General features: G+C 38.6%; 2 protein-coding genes across 3 annotated transcripts in view; both read right to left on the minus strand.

Moving 5' to 3' along the window:
• The window catches only part of bicd1a (bicaudal D homolog 1a), a 32,878-nt gene extending 17,965 nt beyond the window's left edge, over positions 1-14,913 (minus strand). For both annotated transcript variants that reach the window (XM_086072803.1, XM_086072804.1), the window contains exon 1: positions 14,479-14,913. In XM_086072803.1, the coding sequence (XP_085928929.1) occupies positions 14,479-14,694 (216 nt within the window). In that variant the 5' untranslated portion in view covers positions 14,695-14,913. The remainder of the gene's footprint in view (positions 1-14,478) is intronic.
• A 2,070-nt stretch (positions 14,914-16,983) lies between these two features.
• On the minus strand, positions 16,984-20,864 carry LOC147175706 (retinal homeobox protein Rax). The gene is given in 5 exon segments (XM_086073591.1): positions 16,984-17,028; positions 17,030-17,161; positions 17,425-17,523; positions 17,674-17,822; positions 19,485-20,864. Coding segments are annotated over 5 exon segments (612 nt in total). The 5' UTR covers positions 19,672-20,864.
• Between the last annotated feature and the right edge of the window lie 102 nt (positions 20,865-20,966).

A 20,966-nucleotide genomic window follows, 5' to 3' on the forward strand; every position in this document is an offset into this window, starting at 1 on the left:
GGCGGTACTGCCCGCTTGCTAAAAACCCCCCACCTTTTAAAATCGGGTAACTCTTATGATTGGGTATAAGACACAAGCTCAGGCGTGATCACCTTGTAGCTGGCCACCTTTGGTGAGGGTGTCTAGTGTTGAAAGGCCGAAACACCCACTGATTCAAAGGAACACTACTGATGATGTGTGCCAAAATAAAAATTTAAAAAAAGTGTCATGGGGGTTTGGCGAGTGAATGGTATTGCTGTCCTCTCCATGTCAAAATACAGCTCCCATACTTTCAAAGCGCACCTCATGTGTCTACCATCTATTGGCACAATGGATAATTTACCATCATATCCTGTGTTTAATGATTCAGTAGTGCCTTAAGTTTAATTTGAATGTGAACAATTCACGAATTTCATTGACATTGTGCTGTTCCCTCTGCTGTGCACACTTTGGTCACAAGCCCGCGCTCTAATACTTCCATAATAAATATAATACAGTAAGCTCAGTAAGGTACAGTAATGTACATAATTTTTCGCAGAGGATAAAGAATATATGCCTGTTTGAGTACGGCTGCACAATATTGGAAAAACATGCGATATGTGATATAGCTGTTGAATACAATATTTAACATGTACCTAAAGAAATTACTTCATGAAATTATTATCTAATGAAAGAATTACAAGCTCCATGCATTCTTATTTTTTTTTGTAATTGTAATTACCCCAGCTCAACTATTGGATGGCGATGCAAATTTAAGTTTGCATGTGACTTGTCAAATACAGATAAAGCATATAATTCCATAAGAAACCTATTGCTTGTCTTGCGATATGTATATTCAGCGTTTCCCACATCATGGTAATACTTGGGCGGGCCACCCAAGTAAATTGGCCACCACCCAAGAAGTTTTCAAGAAAATTTATAAAAAATATATTAAAAAGAAAAAAAAAAGGTGTCGCAACAGGATATACCACATTTAACGTTAGTTCATTCACTTGTGGATCGTGAGGCTAGAGGAGGAGGAGACGTAGTAGCAGGACTGAGACCCACCTCCCAGTCCCATCGCCGGAATCCACCCACCCAAGTAGATTTCAAATCTGTGGGAAACACTGATATTGCATGGGATAATATCGCGATATTGATATGTTCCCATATATTGTGCAGCCCTACCTGTGTGTATTGTTGTTGTCTGTATACACGTGTCGCTGCACCATTTATGTTCAAATACCCATTGCTTAAAGTGTAACAACTTCCACAAGATTAATGGTATTTTTTTTTTTTGGCCCCGTCAATGCTGTATTGCAAGTATTAGAATTAAGGTAACATACTTTCGTAAAGTGATACACCATGTGTAATATTCAGGTTAAAAATAACTTTCAACTGAGATTGACAATAGACATCTTAAACACTTGTTTTTGTTTCAAAATTTTGTTAGCAAGTTGCAACTCAACATCCAAGACAAAAGCAAAATCGACTACTTTTATCCTGAAAAACTTCAAAGTAAGGGCACTCGTAAGTCAAGGCACCACTCACTGTACTCCCATGAAGACAGCACTTGTTTCCAAACGTGCACAACAGATGTGAAATCAAAATCCGTCAATCAAAATGTAATCTTTTCAGTGAAGCACAGAGCAAACAGTGATTGAAATTTCATCCAAAAGGCAGCTTGCTCAGCGGTAATCCCTACTAAAAGTGTGTAGCGATAACATAGCAATCGTGGTACAGCATTAGTCAACTCACAAGAAGTTGTTATGATTGGTATGCGACGTACGCATACACAGCCTACAGTCCAGATGGTCAGCCCGCCTGACGACACGGACTTCAGTACCACGGAGAGAGACATGCATGGACGCAGCAGAGGAGCAGCACAGCTGCATGCATCAACATCAAATTTTGCACTTTCACTCAAAAACAAAACACATCATCACTTGTAAACAAATTTTCAAAAACAAAACAAAACACATCGTCAGTTGTAAACAAAATTAAGATACAGTTTGTTGGGCCATGGTTTTGACCTTTTACATTAGCAATGGTCAACTAATGATGGCTTGACCCAGGAATAGTTGATCATGTATTTGCATTATTTCCAATTGTATTTTTTTTCCCCAAATGAGAAAAATAAAAGGTAAGAAACTATTACTGTAATTTTTTTTTATTAGCATATTTTATTATATGAAGAAGAGTAACTGTGGTACAGATTCTGGCGAGAAAGTGCCCTCCGTACATATTTTGTCCTTTTTAAGGACGCGGAGAAGTTCTCATGTGCATTTCAGCCATGAGGAAAATTGCCAAGTCAAGAGATGTGTCATCTATATAAAACACACACACGCACGCACGCGCGCGCGCACACACACGCACAGAATTTCACAAGTACATCGTTGCAGTCACAGTCAAAGCTCAAAAATAGTAATGCTTTTGTAGAAAATTTAATCTTAAGCAGAAGTAAACCCCAAAGGTGTTTTGTTTTTTTACAATATGTTCTATGTAGCCCCATTAATCTAAACATGGTATTCGGATTAACTCATTCACTGCCATTGACGGCTACAGACGTCAAAAATTCATTTGAACTATTTCTATTAGTTTAAATTTTTTTCCCACTTTTGTTAACAAGAGTATGAAAACCTAGAATTTTTTTTATTGCACATTTAGGACAGATATAAAATGTGTGATTAATCATGAGTTAACTAGTGAAGTCGCCCCTAATTTTTAATAATCTTTTCTTTTAAAAAAAAGAAAAAAAAGAAAAGATTATTAAAAAAGTGTATTTTTTTCCCGTAATTCATCGTATGACTTCACTAGTTAACTCACAATTAATCACAAATTTTATATCTGTTCTAAAAATACAATATTTTTTTCTAGGTTTTCATACTCTTGTTAACAAAAGTGGGGGGGGGGGGGTGCTAAACTAATAGAAATAGTTCAAATTAATTTTTGACATCTATAGCCGTCAATGGCAGTGAATGAGTTAATTTTGTGGATTAGGAATCAAGAAGCAAAATCCACCCGTTTCTATCCATCTCAGTGGGTGGCCATTTTGCCACTTGCTGTCAATGGAAAATGACATCACAGATCCTGAGGGCTCAGGTAATGACCAATCACAGCTCGGCTTGCGAATGTCAGATGACCAAACGACCAAAACCCTGACCAAATATGATTTTCAATCGACAGCAAATGGCATAATGGGCACCTCCTGAGATGGATCTCCTCCCACATTCCAAAGACATGCGTGGTTGGTTAATTGAGCCCTCTGATTTGTCCCTAATTGTGATTGTGAGTCTGGATGGTTGTTTGTCGCTGTGTGCCCTGCGATTGGCTGGCAACCATTTCAGGGTGTACCCCCACCTACGGCCTGAAGCCAGCTGAGATAAGCTCCAGCGAACCTTTTGAAGAATAAACGATAAAGAAAAATGGATGGATGGATTTTACAACGACATATTGTATTTGTAAAGTTGCCAGTAAATTTTTAAATGTTTTTTTTGTAAACTATACATACCTACTATTTATTGTGTAACGAATGTTAAAAGGGGTAGGACCTGATAAGTTTATGCTTCTTCCTACTCCCTTTCGAACATGTATGTGTAAATGTGTAGCTCATGATTGGGTGAAACACTGTGAAACTTTCTTATATTGCTTTCGTTGTTTTAATGTTGTGTTTGTTGTTTTGTATATTTTGTATATTTGTCTTGTCTTGTAATCAGTCTGTTTTTTTCTTTATATACATGTTCGAGATAAAATTGAAAAAAAAATCCTGTATATTAGTAGAATACAAGAAACGGTTGTAAACTAGATTACAGTGAATTGCTGTAAAAGTAAATACAGTGAGTAACTGTAATTTATGTACAGTAAATAATTGCAAAAAAAAATAATACAGTATTGTACTGAGATTTTACACTAATTAGCTGGCAACATTTTTGCCAGTTATTTCTTGTAAATTCTACAGTCAATTCGTTACAGTGCACTACTCTCTCTGTAAGCTTGTACGACTTACATTTTTACTGAATTGGGTAATCAAACTGTTCATCACATTTATAACAACAATGGTATAACAACATTGTAATCCACGGAAAGACACCCCAAAACTGCTTAATTGGCTTTCCAGTGTTTGATCTGTGCCACTGACAAGATCCACATCTGCTGCTTTCACACTATACACAAGCGTGCAAGTGCCACTGAAAGGGCTGCCAAGGACAAGCCTCTTTTAGTTATAACGATATGTCTTGTTAGAATGATTTCATTTGGCTCAAGTCTGCTTTTGATAAGAAAGAACGTTGGATTATTTCCCAGAATCACATTTTGCTTGGCCAATTGACAATGAATGGGTCGCCAAAGAAGCAGCTGGCTGTTAAGATGCGCTCCAAAGATCTCCATTCTCCCCACAAATGTGATTTTATTCTTACAGTCTTATTGCAGGCTTATCCATTGAACATAATGATATGGAGGTCTTTAATCGAACAACTCAATTACATAGCAATAGTACCCAGTATGATTATATCTACTTTTTTTTTTTAACTCATTCAACTGCCATTGACGGCTATAGATGTCAAAAATTCACTTCTATACGTTTAACATTTGTTTCCACTTTTGTTAAACAAAAGTATGAAAACCTAGAAAAAAATGTTTAATTGTACATTTAGAACAGATATAAAGCTTGTGATTAATCGTGACTTAACTAGAGAAGTCATTTGATTAATTATGATTTTAAAAATGTAATCGCCAGACACCCCCAATTTTTAATAATCTTTTTTTTAAAAGAAAATATTATTATTTCATTTTTTTTAAAGATTAAAAATATAGATTAAATAGAAAAGATTATTGAAATTTAAAAAAATACAAATATATATTTTTAAAGAAAAGATGATTAAACAAATAAAATAAAATAAAAATAATAATAATAATTAAAAAAAAGATTCAAAATAAAACAATAATAATTAGAATTATATATTTTTAAAGATTAAAAAAAATATATATTTTTAAGAAAAGATTATTATTGTTATTTTTAAATCATTAAATATTTTGTTAAATAGATTTTTTTTTCTTAATAGAAAAGATTATTAAAAATTAGGGGCGACAGCCAATACAAATTTGTAATCGTAAATAATTGCATGATTTCACTCGTTAACTCACGATTAATCACAAATTTTATATCTGTTCTAAATGTACAATAAAAAAATCTAAGTTTTTCTACTTTTGTTAACAAAAGTGGAAAAAAATGTTAACCTAATCAAAATAGTTCAAATTAATTTTGACGTCTATAACCGTCAATGGCAGTGAATGAGTTAAGAAATACTGAGAGGAAGTCGAAAAACCATACATTTACTTGTACTTAACTGCTATTTGGTTATACTTGCACCTTATACTCAGTCTTTATTCACGTTTTTCCAACTACTTGGTATTGTATTTATTTTTGGTCTCTCATTAGTTGCTGAGAACAGGAATGTATGTTTTTGGCAACTGTATGAGCAGATGGAAACCATCATTCTAGTGCTAACAGGCTGTAGTACCGCTGTACCATCTGTAACTGTGTCATATACTCAACTTCCAGCTTCTGCTTGCTAATGTGCCTGCCAGGACACCAGGAGCAAGTCAACCACAACAACACACGGACGGCATAGATGGCCTTCAGGCGACCACACATACGCATTCACATAGTTAAAAATACACTTGGCTACAGGCTCTCTCATTCAGGAAGTATACTGATTGTCACTGCTGAATTGATTCATTAATTTGAGGACAGCAAGACCGACAAGGCGAAAAGGCAGAAATAATTGGAAAAAATAAACAAACAGATATAATGATGCAATTATGCTTTGGTTATTTTAAGAGAAGAAAATAAATACATGTATTCATCATCAACAGAAATATTTAAAAAAAGATGGATATGAAACAATGCTATAGGGTGAGAACTCAAAAGGATCATAACACAAGAACATAATCTTGATGATTGATTGCAGCGTATGTTCATCTATTTTTGATAGATGGAACATTTGCAACAGTTCCCCCTTCTAAATGAGCTAGTTCCATTTCAACAAAGCACTGAGTGCATATTTTCCCTTCAACAACTTGCCTCGGGTGAATACGAAATAGAGCGCTAATGTCGACCTACAATGTCTCCTCTACGCTGAATGCACAACTTTGATCACTGAATCTCCTTCATTCATTTATTGGTGACACATAAATAGCCATACTAGGAACAACATTGTCTACTGCTTCCAAAGAATCGACTGATATGAGAGAAACAGGGTAATGATGACATTGTCTCATCTTTCTGCAGCAGGGGAAAGGGGAGCTGATGCAGAAAAAGACAATGGAAAGACTAGCTAGCCTCCACACAAACCAGCCAGTGGAAGTGACTCACAAATGTTAGTGCAGCCACACACAGTCAGTGCAGCAACCTGCTGCTAAAAGAACACACACTGTCTATTATTTGAACACATGTCTTGAGCTTTGCGTCTTAATCAAATAATTATTCAATCAAAGTCTACCTAAATTTAAACAAGTCTCACTGCTGCACAAATAGGATTTTTGGAGAAAAAAACAAAACTATGCATATTTAATCTTAGTATGGGCCATAAAGTCCGTGAGGTGAATCTCTGGCCAAGCAGAATATTTTGTGAACAAATGACTGATTTGCACAGAAGATTTCCGTTCAAACTTGTTGGTAAATTGGAGGCCAAATGCTAAAAACATAGCATTTTTTCCCCATAATGCCACGGGGTATTTTCCCATTATGCCATGGGGTAAGGCCACAAATGTAACCACTGTGAAAAAAAGACCATACGGTGTCAAGTAGTGGTGCAACGGATCATAATTGATCCGTGGTCGGTTCAGATCAGGCACCACAGTTCGGATCGCGCACGGTCCGCGGATTGGTTGGTGGGACAAACAAACAAAGTGCGCATTCACAGTCAATACCATTCTGACATGTCAAGGAAGCTGAAACATATTCAACGTAACACGCTAAGCCTAACTTCAAAATAACATTTACCAAATACAATAATACATTGACGGTAATGCAAATAGCCTTAGTACACTTTTACTCTGAAGTTGACCCATGTCGTGGCGTGATGGCTAGCTTGACTCCCCTTTTAGACGTTTCTTTATCGTGGTTGATTGACATTGTAGTTGCGACCAACATTAATACAACGCTATCCCGAACTCATGTTCGATCGCTAATTTAGGACGCCAGGAAACCGCTAATTAATTACGGCGTCATTGTATGATACGGTAGAAGTCTTCGACGTAAGTGGCTAGCGGCTAGCTGTTAGCATTACCAACGAGTGTCTGGCTGGTAAGTGAGTTTGACAGCTGGTACCTGGCTTACTTTAATTCATTTTCAAATCTATTCAAAATGTGTAATATAGCTGTTTAGATTTAAGAACACAACTTTAAGCCATTAATACCTTGTTATTTTACACATGGACCATGTAAAAATAAGAATGTTTCTGCCTTATATTGCACTTAAAGTTGTGTTCCTAAATCCTAAACAGCTATATTACACATTTTGAATAGATTTTTTTTACAAAATAAATGAAGACAAAGTACTATTGATCTTTTTTGTGTGTGGCTAATCCAAAAAATGATCCGAACCATGACTTAAATACGTGATCCGATCCGTGACTTTTGTGATCCGTTGCACCACGAGTGTCAAGCAGTCAAAAGTTTCAGCTATGGGGAAGTTTTTGTTTCACTTTGTTCTGTTTCTACCCGTCTACCCGGCCGCTCATTCTACACAGACAAGTCATGGGTCGCCCTCCCTGACCTCCTCTCCATTACATCAACGCAACCACAGAAGCAGAAAAAAACAAAGGGATCCAAGTGATGTGCTGGAGTCACACACACACACACGCACGCACGCACGCACGCACGCGCGCGCACACACACACACACACACACACACACACACACACACACACACACACACACACACACACACACACACACACACACACACACACACACACACACACACACACACACACACCATCACTTTGTCCCTTCCTCACTGCTTTCAATCACAACAACACCCGCACCCAAACACCCCCCTTCTGTCCTGCTGCATTTACTGACACGAGACACCCTCATGCAGTGAAAAAGGTGCTGACGAATGACCTTCACCTCTAATTCTGTATACAGGCACGCACACACACACGGGTGCATGCGCACACAAATCAGCGCAGTTCAACACTTTTAAGCGCAACTGCAGGGCTCCTTATCTCGATGCTCAGCTGCCTCACTCGTCCTGTTTCTGGGGTCAAAGGTAACATGGTGTGTCTAATGTACTACGATAATCGACCACCCACTCACCCACCTTTGTAAGTGGATGAACAACAGAACAATTTAGTCTGAGCCACGCTGCCGCTAATCATTTAATGAGTAAAATACTCAATACGAATGGAATTGTATTGTATACATTGATTCAATTGTTGCCGCAAGACTGAATTGTTGTGCATGAAACGCGCACGCACACCAGATTGTTTATTAAAGATCTATAGTTGACCGTTTTCCTTTCATTTCATACACGGAAAAGTGCAGCTCAGTTCAGAAAAATTGCACACAACGTAAATTGATGCAAAATCCCCGCATCAGCCCAAGAGGGACCAAATATGAAAGGGGTGCGAGAATACAAGGGTAGGGCCACGGGCCATGACGAGAGCGGGGGATGGTGAACTGAACAGAAAGACGAGAGGGAACAAAACCATCTCAGGATGTATTGATCCACCTCGTGTTTATTGCTCTCCCGCCACTGCAAGCTAATGTAAGACGAGACAAAGGAGGAGGCTGGCGAACCTGTAATGCATCCTCAGGACAGATTTACGACCAAGACTTGATGTTTTGTTTCAAAAGAATTATGACCAAAAGTTCATCCTTTACATCGAACTAGAAATACATGGCTGGAGACAACCACATTGTATCCCACTAAGCATTGCCATACACCGACCAGCAGCAACCAAAATTAGGGATGTTTGATGCCATTTTATTTTTAGACCAATAATAGTAGGTTACGAGTAGTTAAAGTTTTCACCGATACCGAGTACAAATAACACTAGAACATGAAATCCATTTTATTTTCTTCTAGTAGCCTACTAGTTCTTGATTGTAAAACTGCCACAAGTGGGCGACCGATACTGTTACTGTCCACTGTCATGAGATCTGATACTTTTAAATAAAATCGGGTATGGGCCCGATACCAGGTACTCACCATTCCGTAACCAAAACATAGCATAGTGTCAGTTAGAATTTAGCATTATTAGCTTGGGAAAGATCGAATTTGAGGTAAAGCCTTATTGGATTGTGTTACATTGTGGAAGCGGCCACATTGTTTTTGCATGTACTGATTGATTTTATTTATTTTTATTAACAGCAACAACAAGAAGTCACACACAGAAAAACACCACAAACAAACAAACAAACAAAACAAAACATTGAGTTAGAAAGAAAGAGAGATAGTAAAACAGTAATCATAACAAAGCAGATCACAACAACTTTAACTATCCATCCATCCATCCATCCATCCATCCATTTTCTGTACCGCTTGTCCTCACAAGGGTCGCGGGGGTTGCTGGAGCCTATCCAAGCTGGCTTCAGGCAGTAGGTGGGGTACACCCTGTACTGGTTGCCAGCCAATCGCAGGGCACACAGAGACGAACAACCATACTCACAATCACACCTATGGACAATTTGGAGTGTCCAATTCACCTGCCGTGCATGTTTTTGGAATGTGGGAGGAAACCGGAGTACCCGGAGAAAACCCACGCAAGCACAGGGAGAACATGCAAACTCCACCCAGGAAGGCCGAAGGCCGGACTTGATCTCACAACCTTTGCACTGGGAGGCGGACGTGCTAACCAGTCACAACAACCAGCCGCAACAACTTTAACTAAAAAAACTAAAACAAAACCCCCACCAAATTTAAATTTCAAACAAATATGTCTGATACAGAAGGTAAAGTGATGAAGAAAGAAAAAGAGAAAATAATATGATTATAATGGTAGTAAGAATCACCAACAACACAATATTAATAATAATAATAATTATAATAATAGTAGTGATGATAATAATAATGACAATAAAAAATGTTTCATACAACTGGCCACAAGTGGATTGAAGTTGAATGGCAGGTGGAGTCAAATGCAGTGATTCGGGCTACCCGCCTACCTACCTACCAACCTACCTACCTATCTTCCTACCCTTCTAGGCAATACCTTAGCAACAAAAAACATAGCACGCAAGAACATTGAAAAGGTCAAACCAAGTTGCAGGAAACAAAACAAAGATGCGGTGCATCTCGCAGGCAGAGGCAGCTCATAAAGCGAATAGTTTTGGACACATTTCGTGTGGACAACAAACGAAGATGTATTTTTTTTCCTTTCCTTCTGTGGCGAGTCGCAAGTGAAACATCTGTATAAGCCAATACATCACACGGTAGTAAGGGATAATGTACACAGTGTCACTGAATCACAATGTTGAGGCTGGAAGAGCTTGTTCCACTCCCGCAGTAAGCGCACCCTCCTCTTCCTCCTTGCACGCTCCTGACTTGAGGTTGGTCTGCCCAGCGACAGCACTAACAAGCTACAAGCACTGAATAATGGGCCCCTGCCATGGATTAGGCAACTATCCAGTAACATCTAGAGCATACAGGATGGAGAGAGTGATTGGGCTGGGGGGCATGAGGAGTGAGTGAGTGAGAGAGTGAGTGAGAGAGAGAAAGAGAGAGAGAGAGAGAGAGAGAGAGAGAGAGAAAAACAAGAGCACTTTCAGTCCCCAAACACAAAGTGCACTTAATGTTTTCCCCCCTTTCTGCCCTTTCGAGTTGCAGCAGTTCCTATGTGAATCATGTACAATAGTACAAATATGAACCCTTTATAAACCAACACGACCCGATGTTTTCAACCCCATTTAACTAGTTTTGAATTTGAAAATATATATGTGTATGTGTGTGAACTGTGAACTTAGTGTTACAGGAGAAGAATCAGAATAAGACTCAGAAAAAATCCCAGCCCTGAAAATTCACTGCACACCACTACAGAAAATTATATGCCATCATATGGAGGGCAGTCCATTAGTTTCTCTATTAACCCATTTGTTTCGTAAATTAAAACTGTGTCTGTCATGCTTTGGTCAAAATCCCTGTTTTCTACTGTATCACGGTGAGGGGTCAATTTTACCATCCACCTGATAACAAATACAATTTAACAACTTAGGAGATGATTTGCAGGTCTACATTTTTACCTATACATTTCTATATCTAAAAAATATTGGTGAGACAAAATTAATCTGTGGCGTCCAAACTCAGTCCAACATCCAAAACCTGCAGGACTCCGGCCCTCGAGGACCGAGTTTGGACCGCTGTACTCGATGAAAGTAATGCATTTTGGGTTCTCATCATAGCCAAATATATACGAGATCCATAGAACACACATCGACTGAATCCGATCAGCAGTTCCCCTGCCGTGCTATAATGCAAAAGTGCAGAGAAGAGGGAACAAGATGTGATGTTATTGTAGTGGGAAGCTTGTACTCTGCTATAGTGATAGAAGCGTGCCACAGACAGATAAGACCAGGAGGTGTTTTTTTGTGGAAGTAATATCACCTCCAGAAAATGTTTCACGTGGCAAGCGAAAGCACGGAGCGACAGGCAGACAGGGAGACTTTGAGCACACAAGGGAGGAACACATGAAGAGATCTCAACAGATGTATATTATATAGATGACTATTGCACAATTGGTTATTATTGTGGCTGGAATGTGCAGTGACATAGAACAATCTTGCGTCACGCTGAGAGAAACAATTGGCTATATAGGGCCACCAAAAGGTTAAAAATGGTTACACAGTGACAGTGTCACTCAAAGCTGATAATGTTTCTGCTTACTACTACTTTAGAAGCAGCAGCGCCGCTAATGTATGCTATTTCCTTTTATTTGCATTTAACTGTCATATTTGGTGCGTATTATCATTACAGTCATTTACTCATCTCGAGAAGAAGCTTACACAAGTGCAGATTCAGCTAGGAATGACGTTTACAAAGTGTCCAGTAAAGTCCTCCCATTCATTTTCTGCCATCCGTTCCCACTAGGGGTGGGAATCTTTGAATGTCTCACAATTCGATTCGATTCCGATTTTGGGGTCTGCGATTCGATTCAGAATCAATTTTCGATTGCGAACGTTTTTTTGATTCCAAATGATTTGATTGACAATGATTTTTGCTTCAATCTTGAGATGTGCAAGGAATTGTAATGATCTACTCCAGTCTGACTTGCTAATGCTAATTAGCGTGCTACTCGCGGCACTTTTATCACTCAAAAGAACGGCTCCACGCTGGAAAAAATAACTTTTATTGGAATAACCTCATCGTAACTTTATCTTCTACTCTCTAATAACCACACTGCCCCTCAGTGGTCAAACCGGGTACAACATGAACAGCACTCCAAATAAAGGCACACACAGACAAAGGCAAGACAATATAAAAAATAATTTAAATAAAATCGATTTTGGGACATTTAAAATCGATTCTGAATCGTACTAAATGAGAATCGCGAATTTTTGGCACACCCCTAGTTCCCACTCACATGCACATTAGAGTCTTCACTGAGCCTAAGAAGCAGGTTTTTGTTCAAGGAAGGAGGGTGTACTGGGAGCCCGTTCAAAGTCCTCTCAGTCTCAGATCAAATCCAGTCAAGCACATGCAGGGAGAACCATTAAACTCCACCCAGGATCTTAGATTCAAACCCGTGCTAACCACAACTCCTTGGGGCTGCTCCACAAAGGTGAAAATGAATGTTGGTCAGATGACAATTGCTGTGCCATCAGGTTTTATGCACAATTAGCAAGAATCAAATCATTGTGTTTTCAAATGACCTATATGATAAACCAAATGAAAAATGATTTGGGAGAGGAGTCACTTCCAAACAAACATGATCATCCGTACATTTGACAACAGATGCTCACATTTATCCTCACTTTGTTCTTTCTGTTACTGACTCTTATGACAAACGTAGTGTGTGTTATTGTCGCTGTGAGAAATGCAGTGTTGTCTGTCTCCTTGAGTTTCAATGCCTTCAGTTTGTCATCAAGAGTTGTCATCGTCTCCCATTGTCATAAGTAGCATCCCAAATTGGTGACACGTTTGTTGTTTACTCATCTCACATAGTCATCATTATCGCCCATCATGGTGCAGAGCTAAATCTCACCAAATTGAAGGTCTCAGATGTTCTACTGTATTAAATGTGTATGCATAAAGAGCGACTTGAATAACGTTGATGATGTTGTGACTTTTCCCGCAGCGTTATTTGTGTTTTTGCTTCTTAAAAATTCTAGAATGTTAAGGCTTTAACAGTGACAAAATTAGAATGCAAAATATTTGCTTTCACAACTATATATCCATCTGATCAAATGATTTGCTTCTTTGATGAAGACTGTCCATAATATTCCTCATTAAATGTATGAGTTATCCTTTTATTTCTTCCTGCTTATACGGGATCTGAAATATTTTATACCAACCAATCATTCCACCATGTTCTTACATCCTACAAATAAAATACATTTCTTCATGATGTTAGGCCAAATTGTACTATACTTGTATACTGTATATTCAAGTCACGCCTGATGTTTCTCACCGTACAGAATCATTATTTTAAACGGCTGCCAAACTCAAGGTCCGGGGACCAGATTCAGCCCGCCTAAAGCAAATTAGGTGTCTACTTCATGTTTCTTGCTGAATGGATTTGTTCTTTTCATAATCATTTGTGCAGGTCATTTGTCTGTACTAAAATCACAATTTGAGTTAGCATTTTACCTAATTTTCAGGCATTTGTTTACTACATCTCTTGCCAAGATGAATTGAATTTTTTTTTATATGCACTTGTATTTATTTTTGCATGACTTCTGATGTCAGCTTCAATTGGATGTTTAAAAAATATCCATCCCCAAAGACATCATAGACACCGTTTTTACAAAGCCACTAAAGACATCACTTTTTAACAAAGCCACTTAAGAGCAACGTTTAACTTACTACAACTATATAAAGTTACTTATAAGCATGCTGAAATGTGCATGCATGGCTTCACCTATACAACAAAGAAATGCAGGGGCAATTGTGTACACATATGATGAGGTGATAATTCATTGATATGATTTTCAAAGTCATAACAGCCTTCAGTGAAAAAGCAGAAGATGTGGCCCAATTAAAATAGTTGGGCATCCCCGCCTTATTGCAGAATAGTGTTATAAATTAAATAGATACAACATTGTACAAGTATGCATACATGACTCTGGGTATACTTAAAAGCACAGCAAAGCTAAGATGGCAATTGATGTTGAAAGAGATGTATCCAATTGCATTTTCACACACAGGTAAGCTAAATATATGCTGTACTTCAATTGAGCATACATCCCAAGGAAGAGTTTAGGGAGTGCAAGGATCCTATGAACTCTGCAGTACACGCCACGCAGGTGCATCGCCATCATTAGCCGTGTAGTCAGTGAGTGTATAGTAAAGGCTCTTACCTCTTGTAATTGTTCCAACTCCTTCCTTAGAGCCTCCTGCTCACTCTCCAGTTCGGCACACTTGTTCTTCAGCGCCTGGTTCTCCTCCAGGACCACCAGACCGCACTCTGCAGCCCGTATCTTCTCCCCATTCGCTTCGCTCAGCTCCTGGGCCAGGCGTTTCACCTCGGCCCGGTACTGATCCACCGACTCTCCGCATCCCGCGCCGGCCGCCATCGCCCTCACTGTCCGGCTCTGTCCGTCCCCCCACCCAGCCTGTTGGTCTGCGGTGCCGGTCTCTCCCTACAGCGCAGAGGCGAATGGGAGGAGGATGGGGATGCGGAACATACGCCCCTTTCCCTGGAGAACGTCCAGAAAAGGGGAATATGTGGTCGAACTCGTGTATTTTACTCCATTAATAGCTGGGGAACGACATAAAAAAAAAGAGAAAAGAATCGCAGCGGCATATAAATGAAGCCTTATGCTTTTCAAACCAGGTCCCTCAGGAAAACACGGCGTCATTTCTGCTAATACATAGGTGCAAGGGCGCCATCTTTAGGCTCAAATGTGTCAGTACATATTTTTCAACTCTACCCACTGTATAGTTTATTATAGCATGTATTTTCAAGCATCGAGTGATGCCCGCCTCATTCACTAGTGTACGCAACAGCATGGCACAGGCCATAAACAGAAAATAACCAGGGTGAAAAGTTTAACTGCACTCAAGACCTTGTCAGATTTTATTAGTCCTTATCCTGTCAAGCCATTTATGATTGATAGTGAAGTCAGTGTGGTGCTAGGTTTGCTTTAATTGGCAATTACCGGCAATATCAGCATAAGATAAGGGCTGATTTTGTCATTGTTGCAGCCATGTTGGATGCCCCAGTCCTTGAAAAGTAGCAGACATCATGTCATCCTTTATATATGTAAGAATATTTAAAGATTATACCCTCCAAATGTTGACCAAATTAATACCAATTAAAAAAAAAAGTGTTTAGCATGTTTGCCTCAAACTTCTGAGGTTCTGGGTTATTGAAATACTGACTCACTGTAAACCCAAACGTTCAAAATAATCAAATAGATTAAGTACATAATGCTCAAAGTTGTATGAAAACTACTACTAACTTAACTTTTTTAAGTTGGTGTAACTTTGTATGCTTTTATCAGTAATTTGTACTAAAAAGTTTTGATTAAATTGAACTATACTAGTTTTGGGGTAACTTAAAAACATAAATTAGCTGATGTTTCACAATTTATTTTACTTATTAATTTGTAATTATTTTTTAGTCCTATAGTTGACATTGTAAATGGCCATTTGTTCTCAGTTTCCTATCTGGTTTAAATAAATTAATAATAATTCATGTTAGATTATAGACATATGCTCATAGCAGGCGGCATGGTGGCCAAATGGTTAACATGTCTGCCTCCTAGTCCAGAGCTTGTGAGATTGAATCCGGCCCTCTGGCCTTCCTGGCTGGAGGTTGCATGTTCTCTAAATTCCTGCGTGGGTTTTCTCCGGGTACTCCAGTTTCCTCCCACATTCCGAAAAATATTGAACACTGAATTGGCCCTAGATTGTCTGTGTGCCCTGCGATTGGCTGACAACCTGTTCAGGGTGTACCCCGCCTACTTCCCGAAGACAGCTGGGATAGGCTCCGGGATTCTCGTGAGGACACACAGTGTTTGGATTTATGTTAACTTAATCCAGTGGTTTTATAACATTTATAAGTTAGTAACTGAGAATAATTGAGTTGCTGTAACAGAAAGCTTCTAAGTAACTATGTATCCAAAACATTTATTTGGTGTAATCAAACCATTCAAGTTCTGCAAAAATTTTAACTTTTGAGTTGATCAAAAAAAGCAAGGCAACCGATTACCTCACTTTTTTTGGGAGTTCTGCTAACTTCTTCGGGTTAACAGTGTACACTTCAAGCTACTTTACGTCAGACATGATGTTATCTAAAATGCATGTTACTATAGTAACTGCCTTCCAGACTGACTAATCACATACACATTTTCATATACTGTAGTCATTTTAGATTGAAAGCCATCAAGATGAATACATAAAAACTATTTATAAAATGAATGAATGGTACTTGTGCATTTTCTAAGTGGCCATAGCCTCTACCGGTTGTTGCACGTTTGCACATTCATGTTTCTCTCACTTCCCCCGCTGACCTGCGAGCAACCTCAGTTTACAAGCTCAAATTAAGATAAGGCCCGGTGGTCAAAAAGTCAAATATATGAACACGGGCGGCATATTATCTTATTCTTATCTCTGACAAAGGAATGTGGCGTCATGAAAATAGCATATCTCCTGCACCATAATGGATCACAAAAAAATTATATGTATTATTGTTGCCTTCATGTGTTTGAATTGTAGTAGACACAGACTGAACAGTAATCACTATTATTTAAAGAAGACATTTATTGTAAAGAAAGACCACACATACGAGCACATCAGGTTATAAAATAACTTTTCAGAAAAATACTGAATAAAAATCATTGTGATGCTACTGTCCCAACCTAATCACTTACAAGAATAGAGGCTGCTATCTGAGGGTGGAAATATGGCATGTCTGTGATTTGTGAAACGTTTGTTGAGTAGCATGACAGGAGGTGACTTTTCTGTGTGAAGCAGACTTGAATGCAGCGACTCCTGTGAGCAATATGGCAACCAACATATTGCCCCCAGCCGTGGTTTCTGATCGGGGGACAGAGGGGTGCATATTGAGGACATGTTGTCCCAACAAAACCACAAATAGCTCAAATGATGATAGACTTCATTGATTCGATATCTGTTCTTGTAATTTTCCGTTGTAGTTTTATGTCAGACTCAACAATAAAAGCACACATTCAATTACAGGACAATTTATTAGCAAATTTGCACGTTTGAGGCTCATTTCCATGTTTTCATGTCCAGTGTGTGTGGATTTATAAAATAGACATAACATATTTAAAACATACCTCATAAAACAACTGGGAATTATTAGATGAATGTGTATGATGAACGTCTCTCAGTGTTTCAGTCTTCTTCCATTTGGCTCGACGGTTCTGGAACCAAATCTAAAGAAGAGAACAATAAAATATGAATGTTCTTTTACTTTTTTTTTACTGAAAAAAACCCCCGTGGCCGTCTAAATGGCAGGAGGTTGTTCTCATTCCTATCACCTTTAACAAAAGTGGTATGCTTTTGAGGAGAATCAAGTTGTGCACCTGTATGCGGCCCTCAGTGAGGAACAGACATGAGGCCAGCTGCTCTCTGGTGTTGACATCTGGGTAGTGAGTCTGCTGGAACACTTTCTCCATCTCCTGTACCTGAGATGGTGTAAAAGTGACCCTGCTTTGCCTCTTTTTTCTCCCACCTAAAAAATGAGATAATTATGTTATCAACAGCAGGGGACTTGCTCCACTACTGTTATGAAAACAAAAGTTCTTTCTTTTGGTATTTTGGTAGAGGTCTGCAGGTAGAAAGTGTCTTCGCGCTGTTGTGAGCGGGAACACAGCTGACATGTTTGCCATTCAGTGCAGAGAGAGGCGCATGTTCTACATGGCATGTCGATGCAGGAGGTCAGCACGAGCAAAGTGCATTCAAAGGGGAAGTCAACCCAAAACATTTTTAGACAATAATATGTTCTATGCAGCTCCACTAGTCTAAATATGGTATTCTGGTTAATATTGCATTAGTGGAATATGAGTTAAACTGCAAAATCCAGCCGTTTTTATCCATCTCAAGGGGCGGCCATTTTGCCGCTTGCTGTCGACTGAAGATGACATCAATGTTGCTCAGGTTTCAGGTAACCATCAATCACAGCGCAGTGGTAAAATGGATAAAAAAAAAGCTGGATTTTGCTCCATAACTCATATTTCAAAAATGTAGTAATAATTAGAATGTCGGGTCACGCTGTGGAGTGGGCACTTAGAGAAAGCCTTCTACCTCCTATGACTTATTAAGTCATTCTGTTCTGTTTACACTTGAAAATAATTTTTTTGTTAATATAGTGCGCCTAATTTTGTTCGGGAAAAATAAGATATTATTTTGTGCCGTGCATTCCACCAATCTGGCAACCCGGGCAACGACTGCCACCAGTATGCTCCGGCCAGCAAATGCTGCCATGAGGCTTACTCTTTGCGCAAGTGTTACCAAAAGAGGAACATATTTTGATTTTGAACAAATGTTAATTAACTATTTATATATGTACATTCATTTCATACTGCTAAGCTGCTGTTTGTTTACTTTTTAGAGATGTAAATGTTCCTTTAAGTACTTTTTTTGTGTTATGATGATTGAAAAAAATATTTTATTATCATTTCAATATATGGCTTAAGACTTGCTTGAACTAAGAAATGACTTGACTTTGGTGGCGACTCGACTTGATTGATTTTTTTTTTTTTGCCACAGTAACTTGAGACTTGCTTGACAATTGAAGGTTATGATTTGAGACTTATTGTCTTGCACATACAGTATGTCACTTACTCCCAACTCTGGAATTCATTGTCATACTGTTACATTTATTGGTTAAGGGCCACAATTCAGCACAGTAGCACACAATACCTCTGGTTAGAATGATTGAAGAATTCCAACCAAAGAAGAAATTAGTAGTTTAGTGTCCTCATTTAGGGCTTGCAATACTACAACTTCATTCTCATGACGTTCTATTTTTCAAATAATTACACAATTTCACCCCCAAATATCACAGACTTTTTTACATTACGTTTTTTTTTCACGGATGCCCATATATTATTATTATTATTATTATTATTATTATTATTATTATTATTATTATTATGATTATGATTATTATGATTATTATTATTATTATTATTATTATTATTATAATTATAATTTTTATTATTATTATTATTATTATTAATAATAATTTATTTTATTGACAGTCACTGGTACGCCCTACAGTGGATTTAGGAGATACTTCACGTCGCCTGATTTCTAGACTTTCTTTAGGAGAAACAAATATGCAAATGAAACATTGTATAGAGCATGCATTAGGCTTATGAGAAGAGCATACCTGTGCCTACAAGCTGGTTTGATTTCCTGGTGTTCTCCTTGATAACAGACCAGCTGCGATGAACTTCTTCCTCTTCTCTGGTGCAATTGGGCTTTCTCAGAATTTCCTCGATGGAATGAGATAATTTTTTGCACGGTTGCCGGTCAGACTCCTTCCCTGTGTCATCTCTATTCCATAATTCCAGCATTTTAATGAATAATAGTTTTTCAATACTGACATTTTCAGCACACAACCCATCCAAAGTAGCACAAACGGCACCTTTAGTTAAGCAATCGCTCTGACTTCCTCCTCTACTTTCTTTCTGTGCTTATTTTGCACTCTGCTCCCTGAAAGATGAGGACATTCAGGCTGTCCTCCCTCGCGTGGTGGGCTGTAATCAACCTACCATCACATGGTTATCGTGGAGGAGGAGCGACACAATGTAACAGCATACTTCTAGGAAAACTCTAATCAGCATACGTTTTTTTGTCAGTGGCCGCGAAGAACGCTCACATCTTCTGATATTACCCTGGTGCCTTATCATATTTTTTATTTTATTTTTTGCATTTTAGTGTGGTCATGTTAACCCAGAAAATGCTCACCATATGTATTACATTTATTATATTATTAGGTGAAAGGAATTTGTCCTGGGGTAAAGTGAGACTCAATTGTAAGAACAGCCATTGTAAAGTTGAGCTTCTTATTTTGTCTTATCACCGGATTTATTGGAGCAGTAATGTTTATGACCTTGTCCTTTCTATGGCCTCTCACACCTAAATTCACCTCTCAGTAACAGTGGGGCAAAAGATTTATACTGACCTCTTGTGGTGCATGCTGAAAAGTACTTTAAATGGATGCGCTCTCGAATTATAGTACCATCAATGGCGGGCCTATTCTCTGGCGTCGGGCCAAAAACTCATAAGTCACAACTTCTGGAATTTCATAATTTTGGTAAGTATGGCAGCGGGAATGTAGCTCAGTGTTAGTGTATGAGTTCCTGGGTTCGATACCCAGCATCTTCATTTCATTTTTATATCATCATTACAAAGGTGCCGAACCAATCACAAGTTACTAGTCATGCAACGCTCAGACAAAGAATTTTAAGGATAGTGACAGGTGGGTGGGAGTTTAGGTCAGTTGTAGAGCCCATGCTTTGCATGTCAAAGGTCCTGGGTTCGATAACCAGCCTCTCCACCCTAATTTCTGTTACAAGTTTGCCAAAACAAATCATGAACTATGTTTTGCGGACCTTGCTACCCCAATCTCAACGACATAAAATTTGAAGGAAGGTGAGAAACGTGTAACAGTAATGTTGTAATTCAGTGGTAGAGCGCATGCTTAGCATGACTGAGGTCCTGGGTTCAACCCCCAGCATCTCCATTTCCCTTGAATATCGTCATTACAAGTCTGCTAAAACAATCACAAGTGTTTTGGTCAGGATACACTCATGGACAGAGAATTCTTAGGGTGACACAGGTATACCAGCGGCAGTTTAGCTCAGTG

This window comes from Leptonotus elevatus, chromosome 4 (assembly GCF_054856555.1).
Source record: "Leptonotus elevatus isolate MCC_2025b chromosome 4, RoL_Lele_1.0, whole genome shotgun sequence".
In the NCBI taxonomy this organism is placed as follows: domain Eukaryota; kingdom Metazoa; phylum Chordata; class Actinopteri; order Syngnathiformes; family Syngnathidae; genus Leptonotus; species Leptonotus elevatus.